The sequence below is a fragment of the Camelina sativa genome, chromosome 2, assembly GCF_000633955.1.
Source record: "Camelina sativa cultivar DH55 chromosome 2, Cs, whole genome shotgun sequence".
NCBI classification, from domain to species: domain Eukaryota; kingdom Viridiplantae; phylum Streptophyta; class Magnoliopsida; order Brassicales; family Brassicaceae; genus Camelina; species Camelina sativa.
Window position 1 is genome coordinate 111,969 of NC_025686.1, and position 21,253 is coordinate 133,221.

Consider the following 21,253-nt stretch of genomic DNA (forward strand, 5'->3'; position numbering starts at 1 on the left):
CAAGAGTCTTGACAAGCTCTCCATTGTTGTCCCGTCTAGGCTGAACAATCTGCTGGTCATTGCCACCCAAATCTGCACCATTCGCACCGGCTCCGGCATTGCGTCGACCGATGCCAGCATTGCATCGATCGATGCCGTCCTAGTTGCGTCGATCGATGCCGACGTTGCGTCGATCGACGCCATCTGCATTCTCATCGGCCACGACGAGTTCTTCCTGAATAACCCGTCCTTCAGCATCAAGTTTCTGGCCTTGCTCGTTGTACACATTACCCTCTTGATCCTTCAAAACCCCAGCCTCATCAGGTCTCAATATGATTATATTGGCCATCTTCGCTGATTTGGCTGCTTTGGTGTTTTCACGCTCTAGTTGTCCTAACTCTTGGTTTGTAAGCTTAATAACTGGACCAGTAGGATTTTTCCTGGTGCTAGGCTTAGGCATGAACCTGAAACACACAAGAGAAAAGAAACAAAAGCGTGTGAGTAAAACAGAAAAAGAAAAATTTAGACAAAATCAAAGATTTTAATCTAATGGTGAATCAAAAGAGTCCCCGGCAACGGCGCCAAAATTTGATATGCTCAAATTTAACCCTGAGCTACTCTCTCAAATTAAGAGATCAATTGTAGTACTTAGGGATCGAATCCACAAGAACTCTAGATTCACACAATAGACTTATTACTCTTTTAATTATGCTAAATCAAAATATTAAATTTAAATAGCAATGCAAAAACAGAAAATAAAGGAGTTGTAAATCAATAGGAATAAACGCTAGGCTTAGGGAAATTCTTAGGAAATCATGGAAAATCAGATCAATTAATTAAATAAGCAGGATTCAACAATTAAGCACCGTTCTTGAACTCTAAACACAATTATAAAATAAATCAGTTCTCACTGCAAATATTATCTAAATTTAAAACCAGAAAATCCAAATCTCTTTGCAAAATTCTAGGTAATAAATCAGCTTTAAAAACAAGTTTAGATTGTTCACAAAATTATTAAATCAAATCTCTTTGCAAGAAATAATTTTGCTCACCAAAGGTTTTATCAGGAAAATCAATTATATTCTCATATCAATTAATAATCCTAAGATCTAAATCCAGATGACTAATCAAAGATCTAGCATTGAGAACAACCTATGATGAAGAACAAGAAAGATAATGAATCCTAAATAATAACAGATCTAATAATCCATGAAATCCCTAATGAGAAACCCTAAACCTAACAAGCAGATCTACTCAGACATAATCAATGAAACACAAAACATCTTCTGAATAAATTGCATTAAGAAAGAGATTAAAGAAGAAGTAAAGGAGTTCTGAATCTTCTCTGAAGGAGTCTTGATTCTTCTCTCCAAAAGCTCTCTAAAATCTCACAGGGTTTTGCTCTCAAAAGTTGCAGGGAAAAATAAAGCTTAGGTCTAAACAATGACCATAAAAATCCTATTTATACTCCTAAACACGTCCAGGGACCAATGATGCAAATATGGAAAACTTTGGGGCAGATTTGTAAATCTTCAAAACTTGTGGGAAAACTTCCAATTTCGTATTTGGCCTAGCATTGATCGATGCTATCAATGTGTCGATCGATGCACTCTCTCAATTTCGTCTCCCAACTTTGTAACTCAGCCTCAATACTTGATTAAGCTCCAAATCCTCCAATTTAGCTCCATTATGTTCCCATCCATGTTAAATCCTATAAAGACTCAAAAAGACTCTAAAAACACCAAAAGACTCTATAGATAAGACTTATATCATGGCTAAAAACACCTAAAAACCATGATATATCAGATGTCATAGGTGTTTGTTTGTACGTATTTTTAATGGATTCAACTTGCCCTCGAATTTGAATTTCTTGTGTGATGTTGATAATTACGCTTAATCAGTAGTCAATTTCAGTTGAATCCATAACATGGGGAATCATCGTGAACTAAAGTAGTCACCCAAAATCACATTCGTAATTACATACTATATAGTACTATATAGTAGTACCATCAAGAAGAATCTTTCTTCAACATGCGACATCGTGTAGCAATCTTCCTGAAGTCATCCAAGCTTAGCTGAAACCCAAAAATTAAAGAAGATCACACACAATGCAGATGGAGGATTAATATATCTAAGAAACATTAATAAATTAAAAGAAGTTCACACTGCCAGCCAACCTTTCCGTCTTTATCCATGTCAAAGCAACGAATCATGGCTTGTAATTCCTCGTCCGTCCAAGTGAAATCATGCACCGTGGCCATATTCGCCACATCTCTCAGAGTAATGAACCCTTTTCCCGCTTCTGCAATTACAAAAAAACGATGATCCAATACACAGCCAGAGAGAGAGAGAGAGAGAGAGAGAGAGAGAGAGAGTCTCAAAGATATAAGAAAAGATAGCAGCAATGGCACAAGAATGAATAGAAACTAGAAAGATTGGGAGATAAATTCTATATTACCATCAAACTGACAGAAGTAAACGACCAATTCATCATCCGTCATCTGCATCTTGCTCATAAATTCCTAATTAAAGGGACACCACCACAGAACAGAACGAAACAGTCTTAATCATCACTAGTACTTGAGAGAGAGAGAGAGAGAGAGTAATAATAATATATTGATGTAAGAAAACAAACCGCAGGTTGATGCTTCTTGTTCGTCTTCCAAGTAGAAGCTGATGATGAGTCTTCATTGGTAGGAACAGAGTTCTGTAGAGAAAGCGCTATTGCCTGCATTTGGGATTGGATTGGAGGAAGTCAAATTAGAACCAAAAGAAAGAAAGATGTGGATGTTAAATGAAGCAAAAGTCCAAGCAATAATAAGACCTTGTCAAAGTCATCATCAGTGTCGTCGTCTCCAGTGGGATTCAAATTCTTGTTAGATAATAAGACGCTTCTCTTGGTCTTTGATGGGGACGGGGAGGCCTTATTGTTCTTTTTAATAAATCCCCCAAAAGTCAACAACAATTAAACAAACATCACCAAACAAGAAAGAGCCATAAACATACAACAACCATCCACTAAATCTTTTTTTTTTTTTTTACCTTTCTTTTACCCAAAAACTCCTCGTCTTCGTCTTCGTCTTCGTCATCGTCGTCGTCGTCATCATCATCGTCGAGGGGTCTATAATCATCGTCTTCTTCAGGATTAGTAGCTCTACGTTTTCTGGAATTAGGAGGAGGAGATGAAAGAGCCTTGGCGGATTTAAAGATGCCGAGAGCTTCCAATCTGGCATTGTTCTCAGCGATCCTTGAGAGCCTCTTCTTCTCGTACTCCGATATCGTCCCCTTTGGTTCGCCGGACTCTCCGCTACTGCTCGCCATTGATTCTCTCTTCTCTTCTAGTTTCTAGGGTTGGTTGATTTTGCCGCCTTGAAAGTAGTCTCAGTCTCTCTCCCTCCCTCTCGTCTGATTTATTGGGCTTCAACTGTGTGCCCATATTGTTAATATTGAAGCCCAATTAAATGGCATGGCCTCTCACTAAACATTCTAATAAAATAATTCTTAAAACTAAACCCAATATCCACTTTCACTTGTCCTTTTGCATTCAACTATTATTTTTTACTATCATATTTTTCTTGTGTATGTATGTATGTGTGCTCATATTTTTCTTCAATTTTTTAATATTTTGCTTTGTTTCTTATAGATTATTTTTTTTTCAATGGATTTTTTTCTCATTTTTTCGTAATTCTGGCGATTTGAAAACAAATAAATACAACAAGATCAATATTTATATATACAGTATATGTATCTAAACGATAATTTTTTGGTAATTTGACAAAACCTATAGCTTATGTAATATGTATGATACAAAAGAAGAAAGTTTCCACCTTTCCACCTTATATATATATATATGCTAGATTCGGACCCGCACATACGTGCGGGGTTGATTTCAAAACTATGTTTGCTTTATAATATATTACATATATACAGAGCCGTCGCTAACTTTTTGCGGGACACAATCAAATTAAAAAAAATGGGCTGAATATTGAGCTACTGGCGATTCGAACTCGTGAAGAGTGAGACTTCACTAACACTCCTAACGCCACTAAACTAAAGAAACATTTGGAAAAATAGGGCCGAATTTTGTATATAATATAAACGGCCGCAAGCTGATGCTTCATTGGCTTGACCTATGGGCCGGCTCTGCATATATATGAAGTTATGTTTGTAAATGTATCTTTTTTTTGAAATGTTAGACACATTCAATATCCATATTCTACCAATTTTGATTTGTTTTTAATTCGGTTTAGACAAAAGAATGATCGGATTCGTTTCTGTTATTAACAAAGATAATCACATTAAAAATTTAGTAAGAGAAATATGGTATGTTATTTTGGGACAGTAAATACGTCACGCCCATTATATGTTAAGTTTATTTAAATATTTGATATTGTATATTTTAGTCCAACAAATAAGAAATATGTAAGAGATTCAAAAATGCACGTACGTGCCTAGATACGGACCCGCACGTATGTGAGGTGTTGTTTTCATAAGTAATATTTGATTTCTTGTAACATATACAGAGTTGTGCCAAGAAGAAAACTTTGTTTACTGAATTCTGTCCAGAAAAGAGGAGAAAGAGATATATATATTTCTTTGTTTACCCTAAATATTTATTAATTTTTTTTAAAACCTTAATTGTTGAAGTAATTGTTTTCTAATTACTTAATTAAGCCTATCAAAGCCCATTATTTGTTTCGTATTTATCAATATTATTAACACATTATTTTAGCATAACCATTAAGTCTCATAGAAACATAACTCTATTAGGACTAAAGTCTAAATAATATATGCTCCTAATATTTTCTCCAAAATTTGATGCCCTAAGTGAATGTTTCTTTTTTCCTAACTATGGCACGGTTTTGAACATATAGTTATGTTGTTGTTAATAGAAATGGTTATGGAAACTTCTTAAATACAATCTTCATAAATATTGGGTATGAAATTGTTGATATACAATAAGTTTATTTCAAATAGTTTAATATGTGTGGATGGATGCACTTGCTCTTTAATACGATTACATGTTTTCCCATTTAAAAGTCTAAATACAATAAAATCAATCACAAGTAGTAAAGTCTTCACGTCACAACTAAACTCTCTTAATTGTACTATTCTCTGGTAAAATGGTTTTGTACTTGTTTCTTGCGTGATCCAATATTCTCCTTGACTAAAACCCTGCATAAACACACCCTAATTATTAGCTAATTTAAATACCAAACAATAAAACTCTTAATGTGTTTAATTCCCGAGTCCAAAATATCAAACCAAAGTTTGCCATCTTCAAAAACAAAACACACAAATTAATGATACATTAAAAATAACCTTTAGTACAATTAATTCAAACCATAATTGATGAAATTTTAGTATAAATTTGAAATTATACTATTATTCGTTATGTATTTTAACTAAATATAATATTTTTATAAAAATAGATTTTAGACAAAATTAGAATTTAGTAGCTCTATTATTTAAGAACATTAAAATATTTTCATAAGTTTTAAAACAATAATTTTCGGATATATATTACCTATAATTTATATATATTCTTTTTAATCAGTTTGAAATCAATATAAAAGAGCATATTCCTTTTATAGTTGTTTCATTAGTCATTTTCTTATTATTAATTATTGTTTCATTTTCATAAAAAATATGATTAAATTTTAAAACAAATTTGAAAATCTAACCTTTAAACAAAATAAAAAAGCCATAATGAGGTAGTCATGCTTCATGCCATCTAGCTGGATTACTCGATTTGAGGATCTATGTTCTATCAACTGTTCTTCCTTCTCTTATCCATATCCTGATTAGTATTTAATAAGAACTCGATATTTAAGCTTTTTCAATCAAAGGGTGTGTCATGAAAAATAAAGATCAAACTTTAACATAATATAAAATCCACATAGTACCATTGGTTTGAAGAAACAGTGACACACAAGGTGGAGAAACAACTATTTCTATGTTCTATTCAAACACTGAAATCAAGAATATAAATCTCAAATTAGATCTTCAATTAGCAAAAAGAACAAAAAAATTATGTGCTATTAAAATTGAAAAACGAAAAAATATATTCTAGGCTTAAACAAAAAATTTCGTTATATATAAGAAAATGGTATAGAAAAAGTTCAATATCTGTTTATGATTTTTCATTTATTATTAAGATATTGTTTGCCAAATATATTGCTTAATTTTCCTAATTGTTCGTTGATAGTTTCCACAAAATTCGCCATCATATCGCCTATATTTTGTTTGAATATTTGTTTCATAACTCAAAATAATTAATTACTTCAATTATCTTCAATTAATTCACACCATAATCGATGAAATTTTATTATAGATTTTAATTTATACTATTAATCGTTATTTATTTTAATTAAATATAATATTTTTGCAAAAATAGATTTTAGACAAAATTTAAATTTAGTAGCTCTGTTATTTAAGAACATTAAAAAACTTTCATAAGTTTTAAAATAATAATTTTTGGATATATATATATATTACCTATAATTTAAATATTTTCCTCTTATTAATCAGTTTGAAATCAATATAAAAGAGCATACTCCTTTTTTAGGTTTTACATTTTTTTTCTTATTATTAATTATTGTTTTATTTTCATAAAAAATATTGTTATGTTTTTAAAGAAATTTGAAATCTAATGTTTTCTATTTCCATTTTTGATAATTCTATATTTACTTTCTTTAATTAATCACGTCATTTATAATATCAAATTAGGTTTGACCAATTCAATTCCTTATATAATAAATTGTTGTTTCCAGAAATATATATAGATATATTACCAGGTTAAATATGTTTACATATATATAATTCCGAATTTAAGTGTCCGATTTTTATGGTAATAAATTTAATTTTCATAAATATTAGGTAATTGTTATTATTAAACTGTGATTTGTTTGGAAACCGATTTAGAACCCATCTTAATTGTACCCGAGTTTTTAGAGTTATATCTTTTAATTTTGGTTCTGCTAATACCACTAATATCAATCTGTTTGGCTCCTATTAAATATCAATCTGTTTGGATACATGATTTATACATATCCTTATTTTGTTTTCAGTGGCATTTCATGTAATAATCTCTTAATCTATGTCTACTTATTAAAAATGCTTCCCTTTTAATAGTATAGATATATCACATGAAGGAGACGGCGAAATAAAGAGAAAAGAGCGCAATGCCCCAATGGTGTGTGTGAAACTTGTCATTGCTACATAATGCCCTACACCAACTTTCTCCTTTTTTCCTTTTTTTTAATAGTATATATACTCTATATTTTTTTTTCTATTTTTTCAAACGTATCCATATGTATAATTCTAAAAAAAGAATTGTGGGGATGGAAATACCGCGTTGTTTATAAGCTGACTTGACTTGTAAATGGATAAAGCAAGAAACCAAACAAAAAGAAAGCCAAAAAAAAAAAGAGAAACACAAAAGATTAAAGATAAGAATCAAGTTTGTTTACAAAACATGTAACTGATCATGATTTTCAAGTATATATGATGACTTTGGTTTGTAAACATATGTAGCTTAATATGGCAGCTAGCAGTGAATTAAGTTTATACGTCTAACTATATATGAAGACAAGCATGCATATAGAGATGGAAATAAACATATGTACGTAATTTTCTTCTGTATATTTGATCTAACATATTGATAAATGACTCCTTTGTTTAAGTTGAATCTTTAAATATTTGTGTAGAGTTTGCTCATTCAAATAACTAGCCTAACAAAAATATATACATATAATTACTTAGCTTGTAAAGTGAGAGGTTGAGGAGAAGATATGGTGGGCAAGCTTGGCATCTACAAAAGGTGAGATAGAGATTGAAAGAGAGTAAAAATTGAATCAAAAGCTTTGTCTCATTTTATTTTTATATGTATTTTAACAATAAATAAACACATGTAAGAAAAAGAATTTTGCAATATTAATAAAAACGCAGTTTTAACTTTTGTTATGCACACAAAAACACACCCATCAAATTCGGAGACCCTCGCTCCCCACCTTACCATGTAACTTTTATAGTGGGTCAGAATTATATAACTATATTTTACGTACAACCTTTTTATAAGTTACTCATTTTGTATTAAAAAAATGTAAATTATACTCATTTTGTAAGTTACATAAATATGAATGTACATACGTTTATTATTTATATTTGCAAACTATTAATTCCTCTAACTATCCTAAAACTATGGTGGTTGTTTTGGTACAGAACTTTGAGTTTCATCATCAGGTATCTCCTTTTCGACATAATCAAGAAAGTGAGTGCTATTGGAAAATAATAAATCTTGTACTATTAGAAAAAAAAAAAACAAAAGATCGTAATCAAGGAGGATATATATGGTTGAGTTGTTTTCCGATAACTTGATGACGCTTAAGTTAAAGTGTTTGAAAAGTTTGCAAGAGAAAAGACAACCACATAAGATGATATGCGGTTGGTTCTTAACACATACTGTAAATAGGTTATAAACTGATCTTACTTTAATTTGGACTCGGATTAGATTTCACTCCTCTTATAATCTAGTATCTAATTAAGATGATATTTATATGTCTTACTTCAATCTCGGTTTGCTACCAAGTCAACAACTTGTACGACGGATCGGATAGGTTGTCCATTTGTCGTTTTTCTGCATAAACCACATTGGAACATGCTTTGACGTACGCGATTCGTTTTATAGTTTTGCTATATGGAGTATATAATACAGCAAATGTGTATGTTAAGTTGTAGTGATGATCTCCCTCCTATATATACAACTTTTGAATAGGGTCGAGGATGCATGATACGATCCCATCATCCGGTGGCTTTCCTTGTATCGTATTGCTGCCAACGTTTAGAAATTAATTGTTGGAAGTATATTATTCAGATATATATATGTATCGCATAACACTGAAATATTCGTACTTTCGTAGTGCTTGTGATTTTGGACTTTATCGCAATGATAACTGATTATAAAATATTTTTAACAAAACAGTGGGAAGATGGAAGACAGATGTTAGTTAAAAAGTCTGATTAGAAAATCTCCCTAGCTCCTAGGAGAGTCTTCTTGGAGACAAAAGTACCTTAAAAGAAAACTTATAACTCGATTAATTGAAAGGACAAAAGAGACACAAAAAGCTGCGTATTTTATCATCATTTTACTTTTTATAAGCAATGAATTGTTATTCATTCTTGATAATAATATCATCTCATACATATCGTAAAACATAAACACATCGAACAAAGAAAAAAAGGAAGACAAAGGTTGATAACTTTTTAATTTGTAAATTGTATCCCCCTTCCATATCAAGAAGATGCTTCGATGCGTCTTGTGCCTAGGGTTGTAAATTGGTCTGACCATAACCAAATGGGCATGTCCATTTGGACACATACCATTTATGGTTTATTTACGGTCAATGCCCAAATACACCCACACTCAAATCTGTCCAAACCAAATTGGACCATGACCAATTGGTTTGTCCATTGGTTAAAATACACCCATATTCATAATTTACTAAAGGTTCATAAACTCATAATTATAAAGGTTCATAAATTCATAATTATAAAGGTTCATAAACTCATAATTATAAAGGTTCATAAACTCATAATTGGTCTGACCGATCAAGACTCATAATTTACTAAAAGTTCATAAAACAAAGAGATTCGCTGAAGCTCCATAGTTATAGTCTTATAGACTTATAGACTTATAGGCTGAGGAGCCAAAGAAGAGCAATCACTGGCTTTTTCTTCCCTCCATCTGATCTCCCCCTCATCTCCAATCACTAATACCAAGAGATTCTACGAAAACAAACATAAGATCCTTCTATCACCTCTAATCCATCTTGAACTATCAAATTCAGAATATGGGCTGCACACCTTACATGAAAAAACTCTCCACCACAGACCAAATCCTTTCTAAGTTGCCTTCTGATAACTCCTTGCATGTTATCATTCGATGATGCATTGTCGACAGTGATAGTAAATACTTTCTTCTCTAACCCCCATGCTCTCAATAACTCCATCAATTTCATAGCTATCGCAACACCAGAATGCGGTGGAGAAAATGCACAAAAAGATATTATTTTGGCTTGTAAGTTCCAATTTGCATCAATGTAATGTGCAGTTAAACACATATAACCTTCCACGGTTATTGCTCTCCACAAATCAGTTGTTGAGTATAGAACCACGAGTTTGGATATTGAACACTAAAGCTTACTGTTCCCAACACGTCACTCACATCAACGGATGCAAATTCACACGAAATAGCAGGAAAACTACAAAACAGATAGGGGAAACAAAAACAAAGAGTCAGCTTATAAAGATAAAACCATTCACAGAACATCAACAAATTCATGACTCATGAGACTCGAATACAACTATACAAATACATGCGTGGAATTAACTATACAAATACAAGCTCATCAATCATCATTATCTACTACAACAATCAAAAACTTGTAAGTAAAAACAAAACAATCAAAAACCCAGAAACAAATCAAATCTGTACGTTTGTGTTAGAGTAAACCCAGAAACTGAAAAATCAAAATCAAACCCAGTATCAAAACCCAAAAACCCAAAAACCCACAAACCCACAAACCCACTCGAGGAATCAAAATCAAATCTGTACGTTTACAACCCTAGATGACGAGATCGAGATGACGATTTGTTTACCTTATACAAATCGAGATGAGGAGATCACGAGAAGCAGAGCCGCAGAGGAGAAAGTGAGATGGAGGAGTTGAAAAGCCAGAGATGGAATCGAGATGAACAAATCGAAATCGCCTGAGAGGCTGAGAAAGTGAGAGAGAAAGACGAGAAAGAGAGAAGCTGCGAAATGAAAAAAAAAAAGTTTCCCCCAAATTGAAAAAACCCTAATTTTTTAGGGTTATTGGACAGCCCACGTCCGAATTAGTTTGGACCATATATCAATGGGCTAAATTGGTTTTAGGCCCATTTGACCGTTTTAAATTTGGTAATGACCAAAACCAGTTCAAATTAATTTGGACTGGACAGCCCATGGTTTTAGAGACCAATTGACATCTCTACTTGTGCCATCTAAAAAATTATACACAAATTATAATTTTTTAATATTAATTGGTCAAATCATTACAAAATAATTGTTTTAGGCTTTTAGCCATATAGGCGGATTCACATGATTAGAATAAAATTTAACTTGACAATCAGAGTAATTTTTTGGAAATATATATGCTATGTATGTGCCATCTAAAAAATTATACACAAAATATTAATTTTTTAGTCTTGAGTTTTATTTTGTTGTCATAAATCAGAAATCATAAATCATAAATTTTGAAGTGTAAATATTTGCTACACGTCGTCTGGACCAGTCAACGTTTGTACTGACTGCCCCAATCTCATCATCAATGGACAATGGTTATCGCTTAGCATTTTGATCAGTCTACGAAACGTGATGATGCCTACGTGCGTCGGCGGCGCGTCTTAGTGGAGCTGAACGCGCGTAACCATGGCCTTGTTGGTGGTGTTCTTCCACGTTGGCATAAATGTTAAGAGGATCTCTACACTTTAGTTGACAAAAAACTGACCGTCGATCTCGTTGATCATCTCTCACAGGGAAACGACACATACGTTTCTGCCGTACACGTGTAGAATGACCGATCACGACCGTTCTTCTGCTTCAGGACACGGCTTATCTGTCAAACTAACTGTTCAATCAACTGTGTCTTCTGACTCCAACCAACGTTTATTACACAAGAGACAATAACTTACGGCTCGTTGTCGCGTTTCACTACCAAACACTACAATAGTTTTCGTCTTTCTCAATTTAAGCAACTCTTGAGATTTTTCTAAAACGGATTTTTTTTTTTTTTTATTGTTTAGGAGATTGATTATTTGTTTCTAATAATAATCCAAAAAAGTATGTATCTCGTTTGTTTTTTTTTTCCGAAATATTTCTGTAGAGAAAATGCAATTAATGTGTAAAGCGAATAGCCGCATTATGTAAGTAATGCGTATGGACCATTTACAAGAGAAAAAGCAAACCTTTGTTTCGTGGGAGGAAAAAAAAGTTAGGAACGGCGCACACAAAATTGTAAAAATGTAGTATAGCATAGTGGACGAAAATAAAATAACACAAGACCCATGTGACATCATGGAGACATTTATGTGTGTTGTTTATAAGAATGAATTTTAAAAAAAATAATACTAAAATAGACCCTCGCAAAGACACAAACCACAACAAACTCTAAGCATTATATAATCATATAAATCACAAATAATAATGAGCAGTAGCTTTCTGCCTCGCATCAAAATCATCACCCATTCATAAATTTTTTTAATTAAACTAGAAACATAAAAATTTGAGCTAAACAACAAGCACCACAATGAATAATCAATTAGTACTAGTATAATAAGGGTTGAATAATCAATCAACACAACTAATTAACTCACAAAATTTTATGATATATATTTTTGTGAATCTTAAATTAAAATACTCATCGCACTGATCAAAATAAAATGGAAAAACTAAAAATATGTCATTTAGGTATAATCAATTGGATGATTTAAAAATAAAAGAAAAAAATAAAAATGTTTTGATAATTGAATCTGCGGCGGAGTCAGGAGGAGCGACACCTCCAGGCTGAAACTCCGACGAGTTCTGTCCTTTGCCAACAAAGGAGAAGAGAGTTATGTTTCTTCTCGACGTGAAAGCCTCTCACCGGCGTCCGTTGAACCAAACACTCCGCCTGAGACTCCGTGAAGTTACTGTGCGTCACCGGCGAGAACCCCATCTGCAAAAACATAGCTTGCCACGTCATCATCGGCCTTTCTATCGGACGGCTACGATCCATCACCAGCTTCTCTATCTCCGGCTGTATCAGAAACCTCTCGATCTTCTGCATTGCGTCGAGGTTTGCGTTGACGGCGTCGAGGGATTCGAGGAGGGCGGCGTGTGAGTGCAGCGACTGCGCGAGCTGCTGCGGGAAGGGCAGATCCGTCCTCTCGCATCCTCTGTCGGAGCAGACGATGATCGTCGGAGATAAATGCTTCACGAAACGGAGGACCAAAGGCAGTTGCGAGAAGGACGCGGGGGAGATATTAACGGCGACGGCTTCTTTCTCCTCCGACTCGTTAGGCCACGAGATAGAGCCGAGGAGGTCTAAGCTGAGAACTTGGATGTCAAGGGAGATGTTGATCTCAGAGGCGAAGTGCTTGAGATTGTCCTGAGTGAAACCAAGTTCGAGCTGGTCGTGGTTCGCCGGAGAAGCGAAAACGGTGATCTTGAGGGAGAGGGGAGCGGCGTTGTCGCGGAGAACGAGCTCCTGCATGAGGGAGGCCCATTGGCCACCGTAGCCGATGTCGAAGTCGACGATGTGGAGGCGATGGAAGCCCTGAAAGGACTCGAGGAGGGCTTGGTTGGAGGTGAAGTTGGCGAACTGGAGAACGGGAGAGATCTCGGAGAAAGATTTGTAAGCGGCGATCTTGAAGATGAGGGAGTAAGGGTTTAGGGTTTGGGAGACGTTGTGGAGGAGATTGTTTAGAGCTTCTTTGAAGTAAAAAGCTGCTCTTTCCAATGGCTTCCCGACTGGGGAAGAGAGCTGTTGATTGAGCCGCGCCAATATCCCCTGAGCTAGGCACGTGTCGCCGCCGCCGCTCTCTATCACCTCTGCTGCCTTGACCAGCTGCTCCGTTATCCCCATGGGGCCAGGGTTGAGCCGCTTCGCCGGTGGATGCCCGTAGTAGATGGCCGACGGATTCTGTGTGTAGTGAGTCTGGCTTTGGTTGATGAGAAGGCTGGGAACAGAGTGGTGGTCTAAAGCGAATCCGGTGGTGTCGACGACTCCGAATCCAGGTGATGCGTAATCGGAGTCGTGAAAGGTGGGAGATGTCTGGAGAATGCTGTTGAGTTCAAGGGAGGGATCTGTGGAATCTCCCATGATGAGTCTGAGAATGCTCTGTTCCTGGTCATGAGGCACTTGCTCCCAATCACCCAACACAACCTGTCCGCAATGCTCATCGGTGGTGGCGACGCCGCCGCCTCCGACGGCGCTGTTACCGCCGTGAGAGGAAGACACCGTGGAGGAGGAGGTAGGGCTAATCAGGGCGTCAAGAACAGAGTTAGGCTCCGCTGTGGGAACTTCGACTTCCTCTCCTCCAACTATAGTTTTGCGGCGGCTCAAAAGGGGCGACGGTGGTTGGGAGAAGGAGGAGGAAGAAGAAGAGAAAGAAGAGAAATAAGAAATCCCCTTCCCTTGAAACTCTTCAAAGGGTAAGAGCATTGCAGACTTACTCTCAATGTCTTCTTCNTTGCCAACAAAGGAGAAGAGAGTTATGTTTCTTCTCGACGTGAAAGCCTCTCACCGGCGTCCGTTGAACCAAACACTCCGCCTGAGACTCCGTGAAGTTACTGTGCGTCACCGGCGAGAACCCCATCTGCAAAAACATAGCTTGCCACGTCATCATCGGCCTTTCTATCGGACGGCTACGATCCATCACCAGCTTCTCTATCTCCGGCTGTATCAGAAACCTCTCGATCTTCTGCATTGCGTCGAGGTTTGCGTTGACGGCGTCGAGGGATTCGAGGAGGGCGGCGTGTGAGTGCAGCGACTGCGCGAGCTGCTGCGGGAAGGGCAGATCCGTCCTCTCGCATCCTCTGTCGGAGCAGACGATGATCGTCGGAGATAAATGCTTCACGAAACGGAGGACCAAAGGCAGTTGCGAGAAGGACGCGGGGGAGATATTAACGGCGACGGCTTCTTTCTCCTCCGACTCGTTAGGCCACGAGATAGAGCCGAGGAGGTCTAAGCTGAGAACTTGGATGTCAAGGGAGATGTTGATCTCAGAGGCGAAGTGCTTGAGATTGTCCTGAGTGAAACCAAGTTCGAGCTGGTCGTGGTTCGCCGGAGAAGCGAAAACGGTGATCTTGAGGGAGAGGGGAGCGGCGTTGTCGCGGAGAACGAGCTCCTGCATGAGGGAGGCCCATTGGCCACCGTAGCCGATGTCGAAGTCGACGATGTGGAGGCGATGGAAGCCCTGAAAGGACTCGAGGAGGGCTTGGTTGGAGGTGAAGTTGGCGAACTGGAGAACGGGAGAGATCTCGGAGAAAGATTTGTAAGCGGCGATCTTGAAGATGAGGGAGTAAGGGTTTAGGGTTTGGGAGACGTTGTGGAGGAGATTGTTTAGAGCTTCTTTGAAGTAGAAAGCTGCTCTTTCCAATGGCTTCCCGACTGGGGAAGAGAGCTGTTGATTGAGCCGCGCCAATATCCCCTGAGCTAGACACGTGTCGCCGCCGCCGCTCTCTATCACCTCTGCTGCCTTGACCAGCTGCTCCGTTAGCCCTATGGGGCCAGGGTTGAGCCGCTTCGCCGGTGGATGCCCGTAGTAGATGGCCGCCGGATTCTGTGTGTAGTGAGTCTGGCTTTGGTTGATCAGAAGGCCGGGAACAGAGTGGTGGTCTAAAGCGAATCCGGTGGTGTCGACGACTCCGAATCCAGGTGATGCGTAATCAGAGTCGTGAAAGGTGGGAGATGTCTGGAGAATGCTGTTGAGTTCAAGGGAGGGATCTGTGGAATCTCCCATGATGAGTCTGAGAATGCTCTGTTCCTGGTCATGAGGCACTTGCTCCCAATCACCCAACACAACCTGTCCGCAATGCTCATCGGTGGTGGCGACGCCGCCGCCTCCGACGGCGCTGTTACCGCCGTGAGAGGAAGACACCGTGGAGGAGGAGGTAGGGCTAATCAGGGCGTCAAGAACAGAGTTAGGCTCCGCTGTGGGAACTTCCTCTCCTCCAACTATGGTTTTGCGGCGGCTCAAAAGCGGCGACGGTGGTTGGAAGAAGGAGGAGGAAGAAGAAGAGAAAGAAGAGAAATAAGAAATCCCCTTCCCTTGAAACTCTTCAAAGGGTAAGAGCATTGCAGACTTACTCTCAATGCCTTCTTCTTCTTCGTCTTCTTCTTTCTTCTTCGTCTTCTTCTTTCTTCTTCGTTGTGGTGTGGTATATTTTGGATGCGTGCAAGATATTAAAGTGGCAAAGTGCGCTAGCTGCTTCTCTCTCTCTCTCTCTCTCTCTCTTTCTTTTCCGTTTCTTATTTTGCCTTTGGCAAACTATTTAACAATTTATGAGCTTCTCTTACACAAATGATGGATGTGTTATTAATCTTTGCTTTCTAATCTAACATGTCTTCTGTTCCAACCCTACTCTCACATTTCGCGCGTGTCTTGCAATCCCCTTTCAGTGACAAATTGTTGTGGTAGCTAGATAGATAAGTTGAATATACAATGTTATATGATAACATTCATCTGGAACAGAGAGGAGTTCGACTATTTTTATTTTATTTTGACTATTGTTGTTCGCTAAATTTAACATTTTTTTTAAGTTGGCCCTATAAACATTGTTTTGATGAGTTTAATTTTGATCGTCGGGTTACAATCATGTGCATAAAAGGACATTTGAGTCGTCTCACTCGGAACATTATCTGAACCAAACTGGTTATCCAAGCCAAGGGAAAATTCGAAAATAATATAATTGAGCGGCTAAAATACTGTTCATAGACAAAGCTACGTGTGGCTGGCTATCTATGATCGATCATAATTTTTTTTATTTTATATTTTATTTTGGCTACTGTCGCCACAGATAATTCAAAATACATACAATTACTAGGCATAAAAATACAAAAAAATTCCATATTTTGATGTTGTACCGTAAGTTTGCATGTCATACATTGGGGTTGTTTTTGTTTTCTTATAATTTTGTTTTCATGAATTAAACTTTGTGGTTTACAAAGTACTGTATTTGGGCAATTGTTTTGTTTTATTTTAGTCTTGTTTTATCTCAAAGGTGCTGTCGTTATTTCCTTTTTTTCTTTTGGGTGTGATCTTTGTCATCAATTGGGTGTTTTAGGGTTTGGACGATCATATCTAATGAACCAATCAAATCAGCCAGTTCATTGTCTAAGCTAACCACACAACACCGTTCTTGCCTTGCACTAGTTTCCTACGGACATTAATTTTGACATATAATCTAAAGCAAGTCCTGGAACTACATAAGAAAGTATCTGTTTGCCTGTATTTTGTTGTTTTTAACGAAAAATAACTATCCTTTACTAGCTACCCCAAGTATCTAAACCAATTAAGTGGTGGATGTTAATTATAATTATAAAGAAGGAATTATATATTTATATATACTTTATTTGGTTCATCCTTTTTAAGAAAAAGGTGATTGAAGATCTGTGAATGATGTTTCTTCTGTGACAAGTTAAATGCACGAGAGATTGATCGAAACAACGAGGGATAGTCCTTTATTGAGCAGACAGTGGATGGATGTAGCAAGTCACCAATCACCATATATATCTACCAATGGAAAAAACCTAAATAAAGCAATCAGAAACAAGTGACAAACAACCAAAGAATTTTTTTTTTATAAAGAGGTGATTAATTTTGTAATGAATATACCGACAAAATGCTTAAGCTTAAATTTCATTATATGCATTTGAAAATGCATTTATTTTCTTGTGCGTGCAAATTATTCTATCAGATTCTAACTAACTTCTATATCTTCGATATCCGAAGTATGCAAAACAAAAACAAAAAAAAAAACTGAATCTTAGGAGTATATATTAGTTTTAATTTAAAACTGAATCTTAACTAGCTATATCGATAAGCCAATATTCATGTAAACATGATCACATACATAGTATACACCACCACATTTTCAAGTTTCATGATATATATCATCATATTGGATATGTTAGAATATACGTTATATTAATGTGTTAGCTTCGTGGGGGTGAAGTAAGTGGTGAACACATGTTCTTTGCTCTTGTCTGAAGGCACCCTTTAAGCAAACACCCAACCTCACTCAATTGGATAGTTATGCATGACAAATATCATCTACAACCCTTGATCATTTTAGAAAATGAAAAATATTTCAGCTTATTTATTCTCTTATGGGTTTTATTATATATGAATAAAATCATGATTTGCCATCATTAGAGGAAGAGACAAAAAAAAGTCAGCTAAATATAAAAAATCCTGTTAAACATTTATCTATATAGATGATGACGTGTTAGAGTTTGTATGCATGTAACTATAAAAATGATTGAGTCGTTCATTTAGTATTAGATTTTAGGATAATGATTAGATTAGACAAAAATAGATCAATTATTACAAGGAGATCACATGGGACTGTTGATAGGAAAAAGAAAAGAGAGAAGATTTTCTTCTATCTCATTAGACACAAAGTAACAATAATTATGATTAAATAAATCAACCAAGATCGGCCGGAAATAATTAGTAATTACCACAATATCAAGTTGGTAAGGACATTTCTCCTCCTAAAATATATTATTCCTTATTTCTTTAGTCATTTAATTATGTTTATAAATGTAGCTAATCTAAGGAAGGTGTATTGAAACAATGATTTTGGAAGATTTGATGTGATTTAGGAAATATGAAATTTTGATATATTTTAGAGAAGTTGATATGATTTATAGTAAAATTATTTTAAATCCCACCTAAAACCATGAGATTTGGATTTCTGCATTTTTAACTAAACAAATCTTCTCAAATCCTCTAGAATCCCTAAAATTTATTAAAATCCAAATCTACAAACTGTTTTGAATAATAGTGGATTTTAAAGTAAATTTTAAAGTAGATTTTAAAGTAGATTTTTAAATCATCAGTTCAATAACAGTAAATTTCATAAGACTTTTCAAAATCCATAATTGAATAATATAGGATTTGTAACTTTTACACAAATCATTTAAAACTAAGATTTAACCCGCGGGACAATATTTTTAGTTTTAAAAATTTAAAATTTATATTGTATTTATTTGTTATTTTATTATTGTTTTATTAATTTTAAAAATATAAAATTGTACATGTATTTGATATAAGTATTCAAAGTATAGGATTTTTGTAGTGTTTTACCCTATAAAATCATATATTTACCCTATAAAAAATACATTCCAGTCTCTTATAATGATTTTGATATTTTTCAATAATTATGAACGAAAAAGAACAAACTCAATTTTAAAATTTTTATCATTATTGTTTGCACAAATATTTTAGTAACTTAACCTCAATTAGATTTTTGAATAACGATTTAAAAAAAAAAGAAAAAAAACGAGTTAAAAAAAAAAAATGTGTAAACGATTCAATGATAAATTCTGGAATTTTGTTGGTCTCGGATCTCGATTTGAACCCGGCCCAAATAGTTAAGAGTCTTCATCGTGCAGTTCAAATTACCACATTTGTCCATCATGGGAAGCCCAAAATAAATTTGATAAGAATAAGATGGACAAGTCAACAACCTAGAGACTGTCGCCATTAGCTGAAATAGCAGAGCTCGACATCGATTTGGTTTATCAATAAGAGCCATTTCACGCACGAAAGCAGAGCGATGACGATGACGAAGGTTTAGGACTGTTATTATTATTATTCAAATTCCAAAACATCATTTATTTTGTGGCGTTTATTAAATATGAAATACAACAGATTGACAAAAAAAAAAAAATATATGAAATACAACAATACAAAAACTATCTCTCGAGACTTGAGTCTTGCTTGACATAATAATAAGAAGAATTGGTTCAAGATCAATTAGCAGACGAACCCCTGAGGAACATTCTTGCCGCAAGAGTTGAGAAGTAGAGTGAGAGCAATGGGAGTTTTGACCCGAGCAACTCCGAGAAGGCTGGTTTTAAGGGCAGTGCAGAGACAAACCGCAGCTTCTAAGTCGACCAAACCTTTGATGAGTGAGCAACACTCCTTGCTCGGTGGTGTGCCGATGACCTCACTAACCAGACCAAACCAGCTCCCACACACTCCAAATTTGAGCGTGTCCTTTGGACATTTCATGGGGGATTCTTTTGTGGGAGTGGGAGTGGGAGTGGGAGTGGGAGGGCATGGCTTGACGGTGGCTCCTGGTGTAATGTGACCGAAGAAGAATGTTATATTGAGGAGCAGCAAGATAAGAAGCGATCGCGAGGCTTTCGAGATACCCATTTAGTTTTTTTTTTTAACCTTTGAATCTAATGGCTATGGGATACCAATGAAGAAGAAAAAAGAAGAGAGGCCCTTTACAAATTGCTTTCTTTCTTTTCATCGTTGGTGCATCTTATCAATTGTCTTTGTGGCCACAATTGTTTGTGTTATCTCTAGTCTCTAAGGTATGTTGTCTTCTTCTCTTAATAGAAATCTTCAGAAAATCTATTCGGCTCACTAGAAAATACAGCTGTTGCAGTAGGAAAACGACAGTGTCATATCTTTGAAAATATAATATCTGATAGGTCCATGGCGAGATTTAAGGAGTTGAGCCTTGGAGAAAAAGTTAGAGAGGAATAAATTAACCTGTAAACCCCCTTGGAGAAGAAGCAAAAGACGAAGCTCTAGTATATATATATTAGAGAAACCCCAGTGGCGGCTTCCTAGGATAAATCTGATTAGGTGGGTAAAATAAAAAAAAATGGGGCTGATAAGAAGCTACTTCTTCGTGTGCGGAACCATCTGCGGGATTTATGTAGCGCAGAGCTACAACGTTCCAAACATAGAAAAGGTGGCTCAAGCAGCCTATTCCATGGCCAAGCAAATGGAAGAGAGATACCGTAAGACAAAGACCAAGTCCATGGAAGACTTTCAAGACTAAAGAAACAACAGCCTTCTATTTTTCTACTATGATGAATTTTGTTTTTCTTTTTTACTTCAACAATTCTTTGTATTCTTAATGAATCTGATCTGATTCCAATCATAACAAACGACTCTTCAGATCTTACTCAAAGAAATACTATAAATCGAGCTACAGCAGCTATTCATTTTACAGCTTAAAAAATATAGTATAAATAAAAAACACCTCAATGTTTAAAGAAAAAATCTGGTAAAAAAAAATACTCCTTTAATTAATTAAGACTTTGCAAAGATATGATGATTAAAAAAAAGATGATGAAGCTAACCCCATTCCATATATAAGGGGGTTTAAGTCCGGTTCAAGATGTAGCCAAAGAAGCAACCAAGGAGACCCACGAGCAGCATAAACAGCAAGGAATGACCGCCCGACTGCTTCTTGCTTGATTCTCTCCTCAGCATTTCCTGATGAAATACACAAATTCCCTTTTACGAACAAGATTCAGCAAATTTTAGAAAAACAAAATAGACAGAGAGATATGGGCTAAACCAGTTCCCGTCGAAGCTGCTGACTTTGTTGGATAGCATTAGTCTTCTCCTCGGTCAATTTGGAAATCATGGACCATGCCTGACGCAAAAATATACAATGGTCAGCATTTACAGAAAGAGAAAGAGTTTTTTTTTTTTT

General features: G+C 35.9%; 5 protein-coding genes across 8 annotated transcripts; 1 reads left to right on the top strand and 4 right to left on the bottom strand.

Annotated features, from left to right (window-relative positions):
- LOC104711598 (nucleolar transcription factor 1-like) lies at positions 415–3,491 on the bottom strand. 3 transcript variants are annotated; one of them, XM_010428312.2, is made up of 7 exons: positions 3,022–3,491; positions 2,804–2,911; positions 2,615–2,707; positions 2,438–2,501; positions 2,157–2,281; positions 1,987–2,054; positions 415–443 (listed from the first exon to the last, which is right to left on the bottom strand). In XM_010428312.2, exons 1-6 carry the CDS (start codon positions 3,298–3,300, stop codon positions 1,989–1,991), a joined length of 735 nt encoding a protein of 244 aa, XP_010426614.1. In that variant the 5' UTR covers positions 3,301–3,491; the 3' UTR covers positions 415–443; positions 1,987–1,988. The 3 variants fall into 3 exon arrangements, with proteins under 3 accessions (XP_010426614.1, XP_010426604.1, XP_010426598.1); XM_010428302.2 differs by lacking the exon at positions 415–443 and adding an exon at positions 1,445–1,690; XM_010428296.2 differs by lacking the exon at positions 415–443 and having other exon boundaries at positions 1,867–2,054.
- Positions 12,385–16,082, bottom strand: LOC104711614 (scarecrow-like protein 6). Of its 2 annotated transcripts, none has more exons than XM_019232986.1 (2): positions 15,909–16,082; positions 12,385–14,249 (listed from the first exon to the last, which is right to left on the bottom strand). In XM_019232986.1, exon 2 carries the CDS (start codon positions 14,220–14,222, stop codon positions 12,561–12,563), a length of 1,662 nt encoding a protein of 553 aa, XP_019088531.1. In that variant the 5' UTR covers positions 14,223–14,249; positions 15,909–16,082; the 3' UTR covers positions 12,385–12,560. The 2 variants fall into 2 exon arrangements, with proteins under 2 accessions (XP_019088531.1, XP_010426616.1); XM_010428314.2 differs by having other exon boundaries at positions 12,385–14,240; positions 15,877–16,082.
- On the bottom strand, positions 14,236–15,877 carry LOC109125017 (scarecrow-like protein 6). Its single transcript, XM_019229488.1, has one exon. The coding sequence runs from the start codon at positions 15,856–15,858 to the stop codon at positions 14,236–14,238; it is 1,623 nt and encodes a 540-aa protein (XP_019085033.1). The 5' UTR covers positions 15,859–15,877.
- LOC109127695 (putative lipid-binding protein At4g00165) lies at positions 19,347–20,052 on the bottom strand. The gene has a single exon (XM_019232996.1). It carries the CDS (start codon positions 19,948–19,950, stop codon positions 19,546–19,548), a length of 405 nt encoding a protein of 134 aa, XP_019088541.1. The 5' UTR covers positions 19,951–20,052; the 3' UTR covers positions 19,347–19,545.
- Positions 20,174–20,714, top strand: LOC109127696. Its single transcript, XM_019232997.1, has one exon. The coding sequence runs from the start codon at positions 20,411–20,413 to the stop codon at positions 20,588–20,590; it is 180 nt and encodes a 59-aa protein (XP_019088542.1). The 5' UTR covers positions 20,174–20,410; the 3' UTR covers positions 20,591–20,714.